The 21,856-nt window shown below is 35.9% G+C and overlaps 1 protein-coding gene across 2 annotated transcripts in view; it reads left to right on the plus strand.

Moving 5' to 3' along the window:
• Positions 1-21,856, plus strand: part of myo (myoglianin) — an 87,475-nt gene that overhangs the window by 59,502 nt on the left and 6,117 nt on the right. For both annotated transcript variants that reach the window (XM_067127494.1, XM_067127493.1), the window contains exon 2: positions 3,297-3,493. In XM_067127494.1, coding sequence (XP_066983595.1) covers positions 3,297-3,493 — 197 coding nt within the window. The remainder of the gene's footprint in view (positions 1-3,296; positions 3,494-21,856) is intronic.

Raw genomic sequence — 21,856 nt, forward strand, 5'->3', positions numbered from 1 at the left:
TTATTCTTTACCAACACGCACACATGGCTTCGCCCAAACCCGCCTACCACACACATATATTCATATACATAATATATATACATACATATATATATATATATATATATATATATATATATATATATATATATACATATATATATATATATATATATATATATATATATATACATATGTATATATAAATATATATATCTATATATGTCATGTATATATAAATATATATATACACACATACATACGAACCATTTACAGAGCAACTGTATTTATAATTACAGCTGCTTTTAAAATGAGGACCCTAGAATATTTTTTACTCCCCTAGGCAACTGTCACTGTCTGACCTTGACCAAATTCCAGCTATGTCGCTCTCGGCCAGATCCCGAAACTTCTCAACGCAAAATAGATTTCTTTGGCGGGAATAAGAAAATAGTGCAAAGACAGAAAACTTTTGATTCTTTTTAAGGAAAATGTAGGGTTTCAATGCGAAATTTTAATGTGTTAATAATCTACAGAAATATAAGTAAAAAACCCCAAGAGATCGCTAACTTTCTTAGCAAGATTCCACAGATGTGAAATGAAGAAAAAACGTGACAAAAATATATACACAAAAAGGAAATTTTGAATTGTAAGACTATTCGATACAGCACAGTAGCTGAATAATGAACATTCCTCTTTGGTTCATATAAATAATAAATTCATAAATGTAACGAAGTAATTAAATGCTATTGAAAAAGTAATTAATCTAATATATGATGACCAGAAATTTTCCTACTTTAGCTAGGACGGCAGAGAGTTGTTAATGGGCACTACAGTAGTGTTCCTTCCCCATTAACTTTTATGTTACACACAAACAGTACGTGTTAGGCCTTGAAAACAATCTTGCTACTTATGAAGATGATACTACTATTGGTAACGATCCTAACTTCGGAGTAAAGACCTGTAGTTGCTTAATCTCTTAATAGAGATTTATCTATAATAAGCACAAGGTGAAAATTATGGGGGGATAGTTAGGGGACTTGGACACTTGATCACCCGCCCAAATCTCTTATCCCATATCTAAGCATTACCTTTAGCACTGTCGTTCAATTAACCTCACTGCGCATGCTGTATGAGATTTTTATCAGTTCTGATCATCCCACACTGTATCATTCATCAAAAAGTACTATACATATAGAGTTCATTTTGACAGCCGTGTCTTTTTTTTTTTGTAACGTTCAGTTTTATTCCTATTGCAACCTAATTATGGAAAATAAATTATGGAATGATCTTACTAATCGTGTAGTGGATTGATGGAACTTCGGAAGTTCAAACTAGATATATATGCTTTTTTGTTGGGCTGGATTGTAAATCTTAACTTACCGTGAAGTATTCTCTGCAGATGTTTGAAGCAGCCAATGCTGGAAGTTTTCTATGGTTCATTTACGATTCTATCTAATATATAAAAGGCACAGGTATGTACAATAGCGTAGTAAATGATAACTTAAAACTATTGACAATCCACATTATAGCATATTTACCACAACCGGTTCTGCGCTAGAATTAATCAATCTTCTCTAATTTTTATCCTGTACTATACGTCATGATTAACAATCCAGACCATAAAGTAATGGAAACAGTAGAGTAAAATTAACTTAATTTTTCTTTGTAATATTCAAGATCTGTGCCACACACATTTATAAAGTTAACTGAGGGGAGGACTGGCGAGGGGTACAGACGAAATCTAATTAAAAGATGAAAATGTCTAATCACATGAACTTATCTAGCAAGCATGCCATTCTAAGAATGACCAGATGTTATGCAGCATAAATATAGGAATTTAAACATCTACACGCAACAAAGGAAGGAGAGAGAGAGAGAGAGAGAGAGAGAGAGAGAGAGAGAGAGAGAGAGAGAGAGAGAGAGAGAGAGAGAGAGAGAGAATTATGCTGTCTTGAAGTCTCAAACAAACGATGGAAAATAAAAATATACAGACACATATGCATTATACAAAAAGGGTACACGTCTTTAATTTCAAGAATTTAGTGTGCTTACATTCGGACTTCCATGAAACCCACATCTAAATCGACGAATACGAGAAACTTCTGTCAAGTTTGTGATATGAGACAAACACCCTTGCGAAGAACTTAGGCACACAATAATTACAATCAAGTTTGTACAATTGATACCCTAGGTTTCAATGCCTCGGAGTCTGTATACAAGCGCCTTGAAGCCATAGGGACTACTGAAGCTCTCACAAGACCAATTTCTTTTTCATTTTTATGTCTGATACTCACAGGCTTTTTAATAATGTCCAAAAAAGCAACAACCATATGAGGGGTCTAGTTCACTTCGGTCTGATAACAGCAATTTTTTCTTGTGGTCAAATGTAAAATATTATAATTGTGTCATGAATATTAAATTCCCACCAACTTGAGTAGTTCCTAGTCTTTAAACTGTCTTTATCTCAAACGTCAACAATTTTCATGCTTACAGAATGTCATCTATGAACTTGTTTTATAAATGAAATAATCCCTCTACTTTATTTCATTTCCATTCCTTCGGATTGACTGTATTGAAGAAACTGATCGGTTATTTGTCCCCAGAAATGCTGCCAGCAGTATACATTTTTTTTTTTATTTCAAACATGGTTTATTTAACATTCATACCATTACGTTACTAGTATGCCATTGCCATCCGCTTAGAACATCACACCCTGCATAAACCAACAACGCTTTCTTTAAAGCCTTTCTCAACAATCCTTGCTTTCACTGGTGTACTGGAAAAATCACGACTGTAACAGAAAACAAAAGTGGTGGTAGAAAATGTTACTAAAAATGTACCTAATCAAATTAACCCACCCTGTGTTTCAAGAGAACTATATAAAAGCAAGAAAAGTTTTTTCTTTCACCTTTAACGTTAATGAGTAGTAGTACAGATAAAAGCACAATTTTTTGTATACATTTTTCAGTTTCCTTTAGTAAAGTAGTTGTTTACTATCCATAAAGAATAAACTCAAGCCTATTCTATGTCAATTGAATTTTCATTTTCCGAATGTTACACTGCTGAATAATCAACAGAAAATTAAGGAGCAAATTACATTATTAATCATTAACTTCAAATGACACTGAAAAGTTACTCTAAGAAAACATCGAAATATGTTAAATATAACAGCCAAAAATAAAATTTGGACACAAATTGATATTTCAGGACTTAGGGAATCTATATTGTAAGATTAACTTTGTAAGAAATGTCTAAAATGAACACTAAATATTAAATTCTCTAATCCTAATAAAGATCCTTATCTGTCTTTTTTGCAGCGCCAGCGGGGCTCAGAATTCCAGCGGACATGAATGCACTCTATTTCAAACTAGATCACGGGACACTCCTGACAAGAGTCAAAAGAGCCATCCTACACGTTTGGCTCAAACCCATGCGGTCAGAACTCGACAGACAAGTTCCTATCACAGTTTACAAAATATACCGCATTAATAACACAGACCTACTAGATAAAACGGTAAGTGCTTGCCATTACTTTCTCTGTACTGTCCTCTCTTATATGGCCAAGATTTTCTTGTATCACCATTCTTTTCTTATTTACAATTATTTCTGAACACTACTGTTAAAAAACTGGTGCAATCTAAGCTTCCCAGTTTTAATTAGTTGTGAGTTAATTTGTTTTCACTCACAATACGCACTTATACTGGAACAAAATATACCAGGCCCAGGCGAGGTTTGGATGAAGGAGGCTTATGCCAGCAAGAGCCCATAAGTTTGGTGAAGAGTTGAAGAATACATAAATCCTGGTGTGAACCTCTGGACTGTACCAGCAACAGAAATCCTTTTAAAAAGTGAGTTCAGCAGTGTATGTTGTTAGGTGCAGCTAGAATAGTGTCCAATCGTTGCTTATTGACCACAAGAAGAGCTTGATTCCGATTGGCTGCCACAAAGGTCAGATGAGCCAGGTATTCCACCACTAAGATATTTATCTATAAGGTTATTCTCACTGTGTGGGTTACCATCTAGACATCCAAGGTCCTCTGTCACACGGTTGGATAGAGAATGTAATGTTATACTGCCTACACTGGTGTGAGCGTTTGTAACTATAGATATGCTTCTGCAATCCCCAATCACCAAGTGGTATTTACTGTCATAATATTTTCTACTGATTGCAGAAGTTCATGTTCACTATAGGTCTTCTGTCATACCATACAGTGTAGTGTTGAAACAAGACCCCCTGATTTCTATGATAATGCAGGCACTTCCTCAAGGTAGTTACAGTAAGTCATTGTACTGCCAGTATAGGTGATAATTTCTTCCTGGCATATGCATTGGCCCTGTCTGTTTTCATCACCAATTCCTTGATATAAATGTCATAAATACGAGTCAAAGGAACAGCTATTGAATATTTACATTTGCGGATATTTAGTAATTTATTTTGGATGTTTGTTACAGATATACACAGAAAATTATGAACCCACACATTACCTGTGACCACAAAAATTCGCACATCTTTTCACAAAAGTTAACCGTTAACACCATTTTGGCTATCTTTACTCAAAATTTCTCTTTGTTGGCAAACTCTCTAAAGTGGCCAGAATTGTCTCATAAGTGGTCTGAGTTGCCCTGAAATTGGGCCAGCTAGTTTCATTCTGAATATTTGGTCCCACTTGCATCACATTCATGGTGCCATAGTCCAACCAGTATTGAACTGAATTGAATGTGAATATAGAATTTAGGCCAAAGGCCAAGCACTGAGACCTATGAGATCATTCAGCGCTGAAACAGAGATTGACAATAAAAGGTTTGAAAGGTGTAATAGGAGGAAAACCTCGCAGTTGCACTATGAATAAATTGTTAGGAGAGAGGTGAAAGCAAGATGGAAGAAAGAGAATATGAAAGGAGGTATAGTAAAAGGAACGAAAGGGGTTGCAGCTAGGGGCCGAAGGCATGCTGCAAAGAACCTTAAGTAATGCCTACAGTGCACCACATGAGGTGCACTGGCAGCACTACCAACCTACGAGGTAGTCCATTCTATACTAGACAAGGATCCTGCCATCTTCCTACACTGTTACCTTGCTATTTTGGTATTTATCCATTTTTGTGTTTACCCATTTTTCTGTATTCCTTTACCTGATACTGGTTGCTAGAAGGCAGACTCTATCAAGTTCTACATGTTCCTGGAGCTATGCCGAGCAGTGAGAGTACCCTGTTATTGTACACGCCAATTACCGACCTTTTATATGCATCAGGGCACTCCGTTCTTGTATTCAAGAACACACACACACACACACATATATATATATATATATATATATATATATATATATATATATATATATATATATATATATATATATATATATATATATATATATATATATATATATATATATATATATATATATATATATATATATATATATATATATAATTTGTCGATTTGTTGCAGACATGGTCCTGTACCAGGTGCCTTCCTCCTGGATCAAAGTATCCAGGAATGGGATCTTCTTATCCAGGCACTTTCTGATGGTAAATTTGGATGGATTGCAGAAGAGAAGATATGCAAAATAGTAACTGTGTCTAAGGAAGCTACAATATGTAGAGTTAAAAGGGGGAAGGGGGAAGTGCTCGTATGCCAAGAAGACTGGGGATGGGTAAAAAAAATACATGTATTTTATAAGTATGATTGAGTTTGGCAAGAGAAAAAAATTATAAAAGTGAGGTGTGGCACAGACATGGAAAAGAATGGGAAACAAGTGTTTTTAGGAGAGACTGATCTGTGCTTAGTTGGGTTTGAAGAAAATGAAAGTGTGGTTGCACTACATTGTTTAAGTGTAAAAGTGGATGACTTAGAGAGCCTGGAATAAATGATGAAGGAATGCACCTTTTGGAAATGTGTTTGAAAAGAGGCCTGACAACTGGAAATACATGGTTTTTAAAGAAAAATATTCGTACTCTAAGGAAAGAAAAAATGTTGAACAAACTGTATGTAATGATGAGAAGAGTGTTTAGAGGTAATCTGATAATTACTTTTTTAATTCAAAGTTAAGATGGACACAAGCTCGATATGCAAGAGAGAGAGAAAATGTGGTTGTATATGGAATTAAATTTGATAACTATGTCAGAAAAACCTATAGCAAGAAAATGGGAGAAAAATAATTGAAGATAGAAAATACTGGGGCAGAAGGATTACATCAAGGCATGAAAAATTCAAAGATAGGCCACAGAATGAGGAGGCAGTACTTATGGCTATGGGAGGGTTAAAAGAGGAAAAAAAAAAACAAATGGTGAAATGGGCAAAAAAGAAGTTTAGTGAAGGAAAAAAAAACATTATTTGAATGACAGAAAAAAAATAACATTCAAGCATACATGATAATGGAAAAGTAGTCAGAAATACAGTGAGACAGAAAAAGTGCTAACACGAAGTTATTCTGTATAGCAGTAAATGCAACGATAAAGTTCAATGAGTAAACAGATCTCATAATAAAAGATGCAAATGGAGAGATATTGTTTGGCTCGATGGGATAAGTAATCTGGGAAGTTGTTGAATACGAAGGACAGAATGACAAAGTTAAATGATGCAAATTTGAGAAATCTACCAGTAGTGACTTTTGAGTATGTAAACAAGGGCAACTATGATTTTAAAAAATGGGAAGATATCAGGTGTTCATGGAATTACAAGTGAGATGCTGCACTACAGTGGTGAAGGTGGGGCTGAATGGAACAACTGAGTCTGAAAAGGTATATATGGATAAGGAAACATTCTGAAATGGGTGAAAGGAGTTATTGTTCCTTAGTATATAAAATAAAGGAGACTGGAAGATGTCTGGGCATATTATTGCTAAGGATACCTTAGGAGGTAAATAGTTGGATTTTGATGAAAAATGTAAACAGGTGACAGAAGGATTTATAGGGGAAGAACAGTATAGGTTTAAATAATATATAAAGGGTCAGTGGATCAAGTATTTGTTATAAAACAGTCATCTGAGAAGACTGAAAGCAGATGGAAAAATCTGTACATAACATATATAAAGAGCTCATGATCGAAAGGATAGTGGCAGTGTGGAGGTTGCTGAGAATATTTGGCATAGAAGATACAAGTTGTTGATGCAGTGACTAAGAGTTTTATTATAGAAGTGAAACATACTTAATATATAATGTAAGAATAACTGGGTTGATGTAAAAGTGGGACTGAGACAGATGGAATGGCTAGTGATCACAGATGATACAGCATTGACTAGGGGAGAGTGAAGAGTATCTGCAAACACTAGTAAATATTTTTTTTGCAGGAGTTAGGTTGTACAGACAAATAAAAACTAGGAAGACTTTTCCAACAAATATTATGTGGTGGAAGAACAGACGTCATTGAATCATACAGCAAAGGTACTTCCTTGAGCATGGATGAATGAGGACCTGGAAATACTTATCCTTTAGGTTCAAGGACAGCATGATAGTCTCCCTTTCCTGTGGAAGTTAACATGGAATTTGGGGTTTCCATCTTGAACAGCATTTGGCATATGAAACCATTTAGATGAAAGGGGTTGATTAGCCTTCAGTTGCTTGTGCCACCAGGATAATCTGACTATAGAAGCCCAGAGAACAGCCATCTATGACTTCCAAGGCCCCTTTCTCTAATATGCACCTCCATGTCCAGGATGGATGATCTCGCTGAGCCCTGCAAGTACATGGTGAAGGTAATTGGTCTCTGAGACTGTGGGAGGTGATTTCTTTGACAGGGAGCAAGCCTGCATTTATCTTGAAGGACCTTGACAACCTATGGGTCCCCCTTCTTGTTGCTGCCAAGTTGTCCAGTGTGAGAACGCAAGCCCCAACTATTGACAGTGGGAGAGCACAGTGGCCTTCTTGAGCTACCAACTCTGTTCCACTTTGTCTTCCCTCCTTTCCTTCTAAAGCCATGCCTGGAGGGGAAAAAAGGGCTGGGGCGAATCCTGGTTCCTTCCAATGGAAGACATCTCAAGAGGGACTAGTCTGGCTCTGACTGAGGACTGTCCCTTTTCAAAGTCTGATGTTGATGGTGAAGCTGAACCTGAAGACTTGCTGCAGTTCCTGAGGCACCTTAAAGGACACTGCACGGTGGGAGAGTTCTGTGGCCTTCCTGAGCAACCAACTCAGTTCCTCTTCCTCTTCCCTCTTTCCTTCTAAAGTCATGTCTGGAGGGAAGAAAGGGCTGGGGATAATGCTGGCTCCTCCCAAAGGAAGACATCTCATGAGGGCTAGTCTGGCTCTAACTGAGGACTGTCTCCTTTCAAAGCTTGATGTTGATGCGCAGCCGAACATGATGTGCTGCAGTTTCTGCAGGCACCTTAAAGGACACTAACCAGTAGGAGAGTACAGTGGCCTTCCTGAGCAGCCAACTGTTCCTCTTCCTCTTCCCTTCTTTCCATCTAAAGCCATGCCTAGCGGGAAAAAAAGGCCAGGTCAAATCCTGGCTTCTTCCAAACGAAGACATCTCATGGATGCCTAGTCTCCCTCTAAACAATTGACTGTCCTGTTTCAAAGCCTGATGTTGATGGTGCAACCAAACCTGAAGGCCTGCTGCAGTTTCCGGGGGCCATCTCAAAAGACCTTGCAAAGTGCATCCAACCTCCTCATCACAATGGTTACCCGAATCTTACTCTTCAAGAGCATGGAAATCCCTCTGATGGACTAGTTACACAGAGATAGACTGCGCTGTTGTTAGATACCTACTCGATGAAGTCTTCTTGCCCAATCTCTCCATTTCAAGGCCATGTTGGCAGACATCTCTGCTGACACAGAGAGGAGAATATATCCTAACCTCTCTTCCGCCCCTGAAAATGTGAACTGTGGCTAGGCTGAGGCCCAAGCACAGTATCCCAATCCAAGAGGAATAAAACCGCACCCACCTGCACCTTCGGCCCTTGTGCAGTGCTGAGTGAGCAGAACCAGTCAAGCTGGCCACACCTCATCACTGCCTGCAAGCGTAAGTGTGCACTATCTATTCTGTGCCAGCTTGTGCCCTGACTTTGCAAGAGTCAGTGTGTCACCAGGCAGTGAGCGGAATGGTGCTGCACTGAGTGTGTTATGATGCAGCATAATACCAAGCAGTGACCTGGCCAGGGAGGCACCATGCCTCACCCACAGTTGGAGAAGCAATTGGAGGCACAATACCTGTACCTTCCATCCCTATTATAATTTCACAAGATGAAGCAAACACCAGAGCTACCATATTTTGGCAAGCTTTTTAGCCAGGTTTGTGGGCTTTGCTCTTGATGAAAGAAGACAAGGAAGAATTACCCAAAACTGCTCCTGATGAAGAAAACAGGGAAAGTTTACCTGGGATGTCCAAATCTGGCCACAGGAGAATCAGAGATCATTACTGTGATGTGATGGGAATCCCTCACTTCCAGTCTTGTCGAAAATTCCACTTGGTTGTCTTGAACACTACTTCCCCAACCTCACACAGGAGGGCAGATGGGATGGAGGGATGGAGGCATTTGAATGGAAAGAGGAGATGCTGGAGTTGTATTGCCCTCTGAAGACATACACTATCCTAGGGAAGGAGACCAAGCGGCACACTCTGAACAAGTCAGGGACACCTAACCTTCTTGGGGTTTGCAGGCTGAACACAAAGAGTGAGAGTCAAAGGCGGCCACCACCTTGATCCTCAAACACAGTCTATCATATCTAGGCATGCGTGTTCATCATCTTTACAAGGACAGAATTCTCTGGCACCATCACTAAAAAGACACACCGCAAACACAATGGACAAGAAAATCCCAGACATACAAGCTGTTCAGGCATATGAATACAAGAAAGCGCAGCCTCAAACACAGCTATAATGACAGCGTGAATAAGTCTACATGCGTCACTGGTTGAAGAAAAACTGACAATAAAATAAGGTTTTGTATCCTCGTATTAACAAAAGGCTAACTGGAAGCTCAATGAATTTCCTACACAAATTATGTCATTCATACCTGGTGCCTCCACATCATCTATCTAGCCCATTCTAACCTCCTTACCACCTCTTTCCTAGCAGTCCTAATTATATGCTTTTTCACCAACCTACTGGCTTTCATTCACAAGACTAAACAATATCTAAACTCTGACCTATCCATAACCTATGCTAAGCTTTTTGCCAACTCTTCTACATATCCCCAAATTTTTCATACTTTCACTCAAATTCAACGTCCACACTTTTCTCTGATAAAGGAGAGTTGGTTCACCAATCCTTCCATACTTTCTGAACTTGGCTCCCTTAGACCTTTCCGCTTTTTTCACAATTATTTGCATACACTCTCCTCCCTATCTTGCTTCATCTCTTTTACAACTTCTTCTCTCATCCTACATCATTAGTGTTATGTGCTCAAAAATATCTATATAAAAATCTTATTTTTCCTTCATTCTGATTTTCATTTACTCTTATAGCCTTCCTCATGCTCACAAATATGTTCCATTCTTTTCTCTTGTAAACCATTCTAATTTTTGTTTTCATTATTTTCAGTAGTTTTTGCTAGTCCAGTCATTACTACTTCATTTCCAACCATCAAGCATTCCTTGCCCAATTCACTTTTCTAATCCCATAGCTTCGCACCTTTATCTACTAATCTCCCCCTGACTGCTCATATCACTCCATCCATAAAGACATTCTACAGCCATGAAAACATAAAATGCACTTGACTTAAGCAATTTTAAGACCAAACAAGTCATTGCCTCTCCTCTCTCTCTCTCTCTACTCTACACACACACGCACACACACACACACACACACACACATATATATATATATATATATATATATATATATATATATATATATATATATATAAGAACAGATAGATAGATAGATAGATAGACTCTTTACTATGCAGTATACTGACATCAAAATTAATACATATGAACAAAAGCAATCAAACTTCAGAGATGTTCGGACTCTTAACACCAAATGAGGGACTAAACTGCACACAACATTCGAAGCCAGCAACTAAATGTAATGAAGATGGCCATCTTCATAACATTCACGGGAGGCTAGGAGTTACTCGAATAAAAAAAAATTAGAAAGAAGAGACCTGGAAAAAGAGAAAGCTTCCTATTTCCGATATATAGCTTCAATAAATGCGACCACTCTAATCTTTCACTCCCACAAACACTATGGAGACTGTGAACAACATTCACTCACCTTGATTACCCATTCCTTCCGATTTGTAAACTATGAAATCCTATCACTTCTGTGTTCCCTTAGTTTTCGTATCTAAACGTTTTATTTACTGTCAATTAGTTCACACAGATCTAAATAACTATATATATATATATATATATATATATATATATATATATATACTGTATATATTTACTCAACACTCGTAAAAGGACAATATCTGTAATATTGGAAACTAAACAGTATGCACAAGCAATCATTCCCTCTCACTACCTCCAAGAAAGCTTGCTTACGAAACACGACGAATTGACATGAGGGCACCAGGCGCATATGCACAATTTCCCACATGAGAATCTCAATAAAAGAACCCTATTTTAAAGTCTCGTTGCTGCTACATTGCAACACAAAATTCCTTTAAGCTAAGAGCAATAACAGAGGAACTTCGCATATTTCTTTTTTGACAGAAGTAAAAGCAGAATATTTTAAAATACAATTCCCATTATGAGAACGTTAAGGAACTCCGACGGCTGCTTCTGTGCTAACTTACATACTGTCTCCTTCCAATTGTATTTTTCGTAAATGCCAGCTGCACGTTTATAAATATACAAGTATATGTAGTATGTCAACAGGGCCACACAACGTATTTACAGGTATAAGGTTTCTTATTACTTGTTTGTCGAGCAACACAAACATTATACATATTTACAAATCAAGGAAATTTGTTGTATATACAGAATCCAAGATCATCACTTCCAAACCTCCACAGATATAGCAAAACAAGCGACAGGCCAAACAGATTTAGACTGCAATGAACAATATATATCATAAAAGGTTTATCCTTCCAATGGCAAGTCATGAAGGTTAAACTGGGGTCAAATCAAAACGAAAAACAATTGTAATTTTAGTAAATGAAAAATGATAAGACAATGTAAGAAAAATGGAAAAAGAAAATAAGTACTAATGTATGCACAGCATTTATAGCTTTATATCAAGCTTACTGTGAAATGTCGACATAAAGATATTGCACTAGCAAACTTTCCTAGCGGAATTCTATTACGAAGATGCGTTTCCCTTCGTTTAACATACTCAAAGTCTTCTTCCTTCTACGGAAAAATGTAGAAAATATTTTTATTTTATTCTGGCCACAAATATAATTCAGTTTTTAAACTGCCCACTCAATTTACAGTAACTTCGGCCACTGCATTTTAAATATAAAAGAGACATATGGCAGTATATACATCGTATCTGAATGTTACACTAGCAGAGTGCATGTAAATCTGGGATTACTTAAAAAGTGACGGTTGCAAGAAAAAGGTTGAGAGATATGAACAGCAACATAAGTTGATGGAAATACAAGAGATGCTACAGTATGTTAGTGATAAGATAATGTGTGACTGCCTAAGGTGTGTATTATTATTATTATTATTATTATTATTATTAATCAGAAAAATATTTTTTTTAAACACGCTTTTATTAAAATGTACTAAAAAGTGAAATAATTTTTTGAAACGCCAGGATTTTCTTACAATTAAACATGTCTACAAAAACAAAAGAGTAGGCGCCAAACATGGAAGGAAATGCTATACAAGAAATAAAAAAATACATATATATTTCTTTTCTTGTAGCATTTCCTTCCATGTTTGGCGTCCACGCTTTTATTTTTGTAGGCATGATTAATTGTAAGAAAATCCTGGTTTCAAAACTTTTTTTTTTTTTTTTTTAGTGCATTTTAATAAAGGCGTTTTACAATTTTTTATTTTATTTTATACTTTTTAGTTTTGACAGAAATTGTAACAGATTTATGATTGTAGCGAACGAAATTGAACTTGATATCCTGTCGAGCCAAAGAAGGCTTGAAAAATCCGTAGAGAGTTATTAACTTATTCTACAAGTCAAAGATGGTATGAAAAATCCAAAGGTTTATTCACTTCACACAAATCCTGAGATATTGGGAGAGGTCACTAGAAGTCTCTGCTGACCTGCTGGTCATGTAAGGTTGTATTGTCAGCGGGATTGAGTAACCATGCAAAATTTCAAGTCCATCGGACGAAGAGAACAAGTTTTGCCCTGAACAGACAGACAGACACAGAAATCAAGTTAAATAAAAGCATGTAATGAACCCTATTCATATGGAAGAAGCCCACAGGGGCCACTGACTTATAATATAAGCTCCCAAAGAATATGGTGTTCATTTGAAAGAAGTAACAGAAGGTACAGGGAAACAAACAAACAAAAAAAAAACGATTAAACAGACAAATTAACAAATAAATAAATAAAAATGCAATTAAGTTATTGATTCAAGGAGAATTGTATTAGGGTAGTAATGCATTGCATCTTCGCTTGAACTTCTGAAGTTCCAATCACACGAAATCCTCAGGGAGGCTGTTCCACAGCAGAACAGTGTGAGGAATAAAGGACCTCTGGATCTGAGAAGTTCGATAGTGCGACACATTTACTGCATAATGGTGCTGCTGTTCACCGAATCTGGTTGCTTTCGGCAGGGAAAGGGGATCAGGGATCAACTGTGAATGTGAAAGATCTCTGTTAAAATACAGCTTACGAAAAACTGACAAACAAGAAACCACCCGTCGATGGTCCAACTCATAAGTGCTACTGTTAGGAAACAGAAACCTACCACCAAGAACCACTCTATCTAAAAGATAAATCTCTGGCAGAAGCAGACATCCACACTGGAGAACAATAATCTGGTAAAGGATGGGCAAATGACCTACAACAGGTTGCACTGATTTTACTGCTGTTATAAATATATGAGGCCTTACGTACAATTCCTAACTTTCGTGCAACATTTGCTAAAAATTTCATTAGATGTTTCTCAAAGGTAAGATGTGAGTCATAAGTTATACCTACAATATTTAAAGCTTCAGACTCATTCAGTAGAGTCCCACTCAACTGAAGGGCAATGATTGGCCCCGTGTGCAGAGGAGATATGTATAGTAATTGAGAAAGTAAGACATATAACAGGAATGACAAGGATAGGGGAGGGTTCGGTTAGAGAGAAAATATAATGAGTGAATCACATATTTGTTATATACAATTCTGGTTGATGTTATAGTAAAAGGAAAAGCTATATCTGGCGTATAATGACAAAACAGAAGCTTATAACAAAGTTGACAAATGCAATGCTACTGATGTATAATGTGGTCGGTAATTAACTGTTAGCAATTAGAGGTTCTGTTTATGTTATGAGAAGAAGGGCGGAACAGGGAAGGAACAGATATAGAGTTAAAAAAATGTTGAAGTGTTAGCATTAGGTTCTATAGTGTTACAAGGGAAGGACATTGATATCTTCAACATTAAGCTGTCCTTTAAAAACGGGTGGCACCAGTGGAAAAAATACAATGTTCGCTGGCACATTCATATTTTCGTATTTTAACTCGAGTTGTGGATGGCAACTTATGCATGAAACACTCACACACACACATTCAATAAACCATCTCTCTCCCGCTTTCTCCTCCCTAACACCCCCAAGTTTACCTGTCATTTCTTCTGTGAGTTCATCAAAACTGTCGTTAAAACTTAGCGTGTAGACAAAAGTTTGTGGGCGGAGACAGTCCACTCACCAGAACGTATGAACTGATGGTTTTACCTAAATATCTTCAGACTGACAGGTAACTGCACATGGACAGGTTAGCGTCAATTTCGTGACAGTTTGCTGCTGTACTTCATCTGGGAAGCATCTCAGATGCTCTCATCAGAATATGAATAAATTATGTATAGGCTTATTCATTTCACTGTTAGGCCCTTCAACGCTTTTTGTAGGCCATTATAAGTCCAAATCATATGATAAAAATCTAAAACAATATTTCCAAGTGATACAGACAATTTGGTACGGGCCTAGGCCAATGATGTCTTTTTATATGCTTTACTATAATGAAAGCAAACTTCATTGTCCAATTCATGAAAAACTGAACCAACCCCTCAGTTCTAATTTAAACTCATTCATTTTGTATGAGAATAGATGTCGTCTTTTGACAAAAATGTTTAGTCTATACTTCGTCACGCCTTTTTACTTCTTTCCTAGTATTAAGTGAATTGCCGCAAAGTTACCTTTCACCCCCTCATCATATTAAGAAAAAAGTGGCAAAACACTTTCTTATAGGGCTAACTTCAACTTGTGATACATAGTTTTTATATTGGTTTTAGGGACTTTTAACATATAACATAATAAATTACAACTCATTATGTTTACAATGACATGAAATTCCTTAACGTAGAATTATGTATAAAGTTACACGTACGGCATCTATAAACTTGGTCAATTCATACAATAACATAATCATGAATCAAACAAAATCTTTCCCTTCTTAAAGGAATGTTAGGCAATAGGTATTTATTGTTTTGAATAAATACACATGGATACAAGATACAAATGAATGTATATTCTAATATATAGCCATAAACAATAATTTTATTTTCCTAAATGATGGGAGTACTATTCTTTACTGTGTATAATCACATAAAAAGGTTTGAATTGATGTGTTGTGTAAGCTGTGAACAATGCGACTCCAAGTGCAGTAGTTGCCATTTCTTAAATCCCTATTTACATCTAATACATTTACCCTCCAAGCGTCTTTTGGAAAAGATTTCCAAAAGTAATGACCTACATTCCTGTAAAGTTTTTATCTAGAATTTTCAATCATTATCTTCCAGGTAATCAGTACCAAGCAACATGAAAAGAAACTTATCTTTCGTATGCAGTGAAGTTTTTTGCCAGTTCACACAATAATCAGTTCTAACTGCCGGAGTTTCCAAGGTGATATTTCGATTATTCCAGCACAGCGAACAATGTGTTGTTCTCTCTACATGATGATGGTGTGTAATAAATGACATAGAATCATGTGTAGGACCATTTTAACACCGTATGCAAAAAGGGAATGTGTTTATTTACTTATTATATCATATAACGTCTTCAACCATATGTATAAACAGGCGGGCAAATGAGTTTGTTGGCAGTTTCTGCTGGCTGAAATAGTTGCGTTAAGCCATTACTATGCACGGACTTGGCTTCGATTACGTTAGAAAAAAATGATCGATTTAGTTTTCAATGTAGATTTTATCGAGGTAATAAAAATCATATTAGTTATTATCATAAATTATGATCAACATTCATGTAAATTCTGATAAAAATTGACATTATAGGGGATTTATTTTTGTAAGTTGATCATGCTTCTGGCAGGGCCAGAAGAAAAGGTGACGAGTCAGGTGAAAATGAGAATAAACCTAGAAAACTGAAGGAAAAGGTGACGTAAAAAAGAAAATTTCATTTGTTTTGTCTGTCACGGGGTAGGGATTTGACTTTCAGTTAAATACCTGTCTGGGGTGACATAGAGGCCGTGTGCAAAATTTTGTCTGGGCCTGTCAAGTAGTTTGGATTTCTATAGAAGCCAAACTTATATACAAACATTAACATATATAAATATATTATATATTATATATATATATATATATATATATATATATATATATATATATATATATATATATGAAAATAAGGCACCATTCAAGTTTGCCAACACCCAGTATTTATTACTTTCATTGTACAGAATAGTCCAATATGTTTACCTTAACCAATGAGTGTCGATGAATTTTTGAATCTGTATTTCCCACCGCTCAGAGAATTCACGGTTTTCAAATTTGTGGATCTTTATTTGCATAGTTTTCCATTAATAATTAAATGGAGATTTGCAAACGTCATCAGCACTAAGCCGCATGGGGCTAATGAAGACTAGAAGTTTAAAGAAAAAAATTATTAGGCTATATAGACATAACATTCATGTACATATTTATTTATTATGCCATTAAAATATAAAGTGAAAACAACAAGATAATGAACGAAATAATGTGTGTGTGTGTGTGTGTGTGTGTGTGTGTGTGTGTGTGTGTGTGTGTGTGTGTGTGTGTGTGTGTGTGTGTGAGAGAGAAAGCGAGCGAGCTTCGATTAATGCGGCCTATTCTCTTAATTGTTTTATTTCTTGAAATTTCAAAATCAAAATGTTTGAAGTGAGTCTGAAAGACAAAGTGTATCAATTCTTTACCGTAACCAATTCAAGAACAAGACTGTCTCCAATGAGACCGGGCATTTTCTTTTCAATTAATGATAACCACTTTGGCGGAAGAAACTAAGTTTTCTTACAAAATCTTTTACTTCAATATGTTTTTTCTTGCAGGATCTCTCCCTTTAATTCAATGGCATATCACTTTAATATCACTGCGTGTGGTGACATTAATTTACCCATATGGCTCGCAATACATGAAAACACGTTAATAAATCTAGAATTATCTGAAGAACCTGTAGCAGCGCAGTATGGAATGAGTGATAAAGCTCATGAGATTGATAAAGATATTACTTGGTTGAGGGTTAAATTACAATCTACCCTTCATTGATGAACAGAAATGTGGCCACTGCATATAGTACACAGAAGAATGAGGTTCGAAAAAAGATATCAGATACGGTTATGTTGCCTGAGCGTGTAAAGAGAATGGGAGGCAGTATATTGGTGAAAGGGATGCATGATTTGCAAGCTTTGGAAATCATGAAATGCCCTGGATTATTGGGGTTCCGGAGTAATAGGTTTTCAATATCCAAAAAGAGGATTATATCGCAATCAAAAAGAAAACAGTCATTGCAATTTGTCTTGTTTTTCTTTGAAACTAGCTTTTTTGGGGTTAAACGTCTTACTAATTAAAAAACATGAGGATGAAGCGCAATCTTTTATACATTAAACAATAAAAAGATGGTATCATACCTGCAGTAAGTATGACTTTTAAGTGTGGGAATGGGGAACTGGAATTAACGTTTTTCTTGGAGAAAATTCCAGGGAAACACGGTGTCTCAAATTCAACATTGAGGATGAGGCATAAAATGTACTGGAAGTATGAAGTGATACTCATATGCTCTTAGAGCGCACGTCAATGGCCAAGATAAAGAGGAAATGAGCATTTTAAGAAAAGGTCACAATATCCTGTGGAGGTTTCTGTGAATTGTTGTAGAGTGAAACAAAATATGTCAACTGATGGATTTCCTACATTTGGCAATCAAGAGTGTCATCGAGAAAATACAGTTGTATCACTATTTTCTACAGCGATTATATACAGTATATTAATATATATGTATATATACAAGTATACGTGTATCTAGAGTAAACACAAAATAGTAATAATCATAAATAAGCGGAGCTACCGCGGATGAACACGATCTACCGAAAACTTTGACGATCCCGCCGCTTCATGCACCTGGAAAATTATTAGAATACACACTAATAGAGTGTAAATTACTTCCAATCTCTTCCTGAAAATTAGGGCCCCTGTGGTAGATTACCACTAGAACGTAAAATAAAAGGTATTTTCAGAATCTCCTTAACATCTTTCTTCCCAAGATTTCTGAATTACATGACCTTTTCACAAAACTTTCCTCCTCCATTCAACAACAAAGGAATGATGTATTTTTTCTTTACTTATCAACATCACTGTTGTCTTTATATTTCTCCTTTCCAGCCTATTTGCACTACATATAGAGTTCAAAAATTCACCTCAACATCTTCCAAGTCTTTCCTTATCATTTTCACTTCCATCAAGGAGCAGCTCGAACAATCTTCCTGTATCCCGACTACTGTTTCCCGGGCACTCTTCCAAGCCTTTCGCAGGCCTTTGTTTCACTGACTATGGAATTCATCACTTCTTCTCCAGTACATTTACTCCATGCTAACTACAGTGACTGCTTGTATCCCTTCCCATTCCATATTTACATTCAATGTTCTATTTTCCCGATATTCGGTGACCATGAAAACTATTAAGTCTTTCAGCAGCTGACCTACATCTTGAAGTGTTGGGTAAAATCTTAAGAGTTCCTTTATTTACTCCTGATCTTAGCATTTTACAGAGCATGTTGTAAAAACATTTAAATTCTTTCAAATCAACACCGTATACTTTGGAAGCTTGAATTTCACGTCAAAGGCCATTGTAGCTCTGTGCCATATGAGTAGGTGTTTATCTTCTGAATAATAATATTGATTACAAATCATGACCGTCTTAATACTTAACTTCCAAGATACCGTTTCTTTGTTCCTTTGAGTGACATGTCCAGCATCAAACACCTAAATCAACACACAAACACGTTAAATATATACATAAACCTGTATGTATGTATGTATGTATGTATGTATATATATATATATATATATATATATATATATATATATATATATATATATATATATATATATATATATATATATATATATATATATATGACTTTTTTTATCACATCACCGTGATTCATATTCAATCAGTAAGTTACAAACGTTCTTTAATATCAATTCGCTTACTCGAAATAATATATTTTCATATATTTTACCGAAGGGGAATTTTTAGTTGATAATAAGTTCGTCGTCTCGTGGGCTCGAACCCACAAGACGACGAACTTATTTTCAACTAAAAAAATCCCCTTCGGTAACATATATGAAAATATATTATTTCCGAGGTAGAGCTGAATTGATATTAAAGGACGTTTAGAAGCTTATTGATTATATATATATATATATATATATATATATATATATATATATATATATATATATATAAATATATATATATATGAGAGAGAGAGAGAGAGAGAGAGAGAGAGAGAGAGAGAGAGAGAGAGAGAGAGAGAGAGAGAGAGAGAGAGAGAGAGAGATCAAAACTTCGGCAATACTTCAACCCCTATTAAACATAATTCAGTGCTTTTACTATAGAACTGCGAAAAGTTATCTATGTTTATTGATGCCGATGCCCAAAAGCTTAGGGAAGGCCATCATTCTTCTTCCAAGAGCCAGTCATCATTGCCCTACTTTTTCTCAGCGATACTGTGGATATATTTAGCCGGTTGATGATTCATTTGACTTTCTGTTAGTCCTTTGTCGTGTGAGGACTCTGTTCTTGGCTTATTTCGTAGCCACGTTTGCTCAATTCTGACTATACACTATATACGTGACACGAAGAGTTTTTGAAGAAGGGCCCATGCTAAAATCTGTAACATTTTTTTTCTGTTAGTAACAACTGATTGACTTCAATTATTTCACCTAATTCAGGTGCTGCAAATATTCTTGTTGTTATCAAGTTTCCATTTCTTTTTTCTGTTTACAATCCCCACTTCATAAAAACTATGCTTACTGCCTTTTTGAATAAGTTTAATCACTAAATTTACTTTGTAAATGTATTTATAACTGTAAGTAACAAATATCATCGTCTTGTGTTTCTAGTATCTTTGTACAATGAAAAAATTACACTCTCTTTGCTAACGTATTTCTGTATAAGTTTTGTTATTCCTTTTCTAGGGCTGATGATAAGAACACACGAATTCCCGACATACTATTAAGAGAAAAAATGTTACAGATCTTAGCACTGATGTATATATATATATATATATATATATATATATATATATATATATATATATATATATATATATATATATAATATACATATATATATATAATATACATACATACATACACATACATAATGTATATATTCCAAACTCAAGCCTCATACGTTTCTAGAAGAAATGTTTGTTTTCACACCGCCACAGGGTTCCAAATATTTATTAAATCAACTGTCAACTTTTCAGTAAAACTGTAAACAATAATTACAGATATGATGTTAATAAGGCTTTACAGTACCTGCTTTGAAGAGGCTGGGTTTTTCTTTATAATTTCATCCTTAAGACATTTTGTGCAATTATTTTACTTTTTCTCGGTCCGGCCTCCTCCACATGAAGGGCGCGAATTTTTTCACAGAGAGAGAGAGAGAGAGAGAGAGAGAGAGAGAGAGAGAATGCACTAATACCACTTGCATCATCATCATCGCTACAAATTTAACCAGGCTGCCCTTGCATTAATCTCTGTCAACATACTCATTTGGTAACATGACTCCATTGATGAACTGCGAGTTGCACTCAATTAAGAAGGCTCAGATTTGAACTTTCTCACGTTACACATACGCGTAGGACAGCAGCAGTTTTTTCTAACGGAGCATAATCGCAAGTAACATTATCTCGTGTCTCTTAAGTGTTCCAACAACATTCACTGACATGCCTGTTGCACCGCCAAAATGCAGCCTGAAGATCGTCGCTCTGCTATTCTCGTTAACCAACAGTTGGAGACCCACTTTTGCAGTATCACTCTCTCCATCTCAACTTCCCACGTATCAATAAGCAAGTGCTTGGTATTATGATCACTAGGCTATAGAATAAACTCATTAACATTACCCCATATTCTCTCATGAAGGGGGCTGACTATTGTTTTAGGATCACAGTCATATTATATAAATCTTTAATATACACAGTCTGCATTTTAATCCTATCACTCCCGAGTGCCAGCCACCAAAGCCCTTTTATTACTTTTACTGCAAAATTGTCGAACGGTCTTTCTGACTACTTGGATAATGATGATGCTCAAATGCCTAGGAGAGGCTGTAACATGGTTTCGGAGCCAGTCAACAATGACTTGGGTTTTTTGTGTGAGCTATATTGCTTTTAATGCGTGCATATATTTACCCGGTAGATGATTTATCTTTACTTGTTTGTTATTCTTTTCTCCTTTTATTTTTTTTATTTGTTCTTTGTAAGCATTCCTTTTGTTGAAAAGAGTGCTCTGCAATGTTATGGCCATCTATACTCATTTTTAATATATACAAACATTTTGGAAAATGAGTAAAGCATAAGGTAGGAAAACTTGGAGA

This window comes from Macrobrachium rosenbergii, chromosome 25, assembly GCF_040412425.1.
Source record: "Macrobrachium rosenbergii isolate ZJJX-2024 chromosome 25, ASM4041242v1, whole genome shotgun sequence".
Classification (NCBI taxonomy): Eukaryota; Metazoa; Arthropoda; class Malacostraca; order Decapoda; family Palaemonidae; genus Macrobrachium; species Macrobrachium rosenbergii.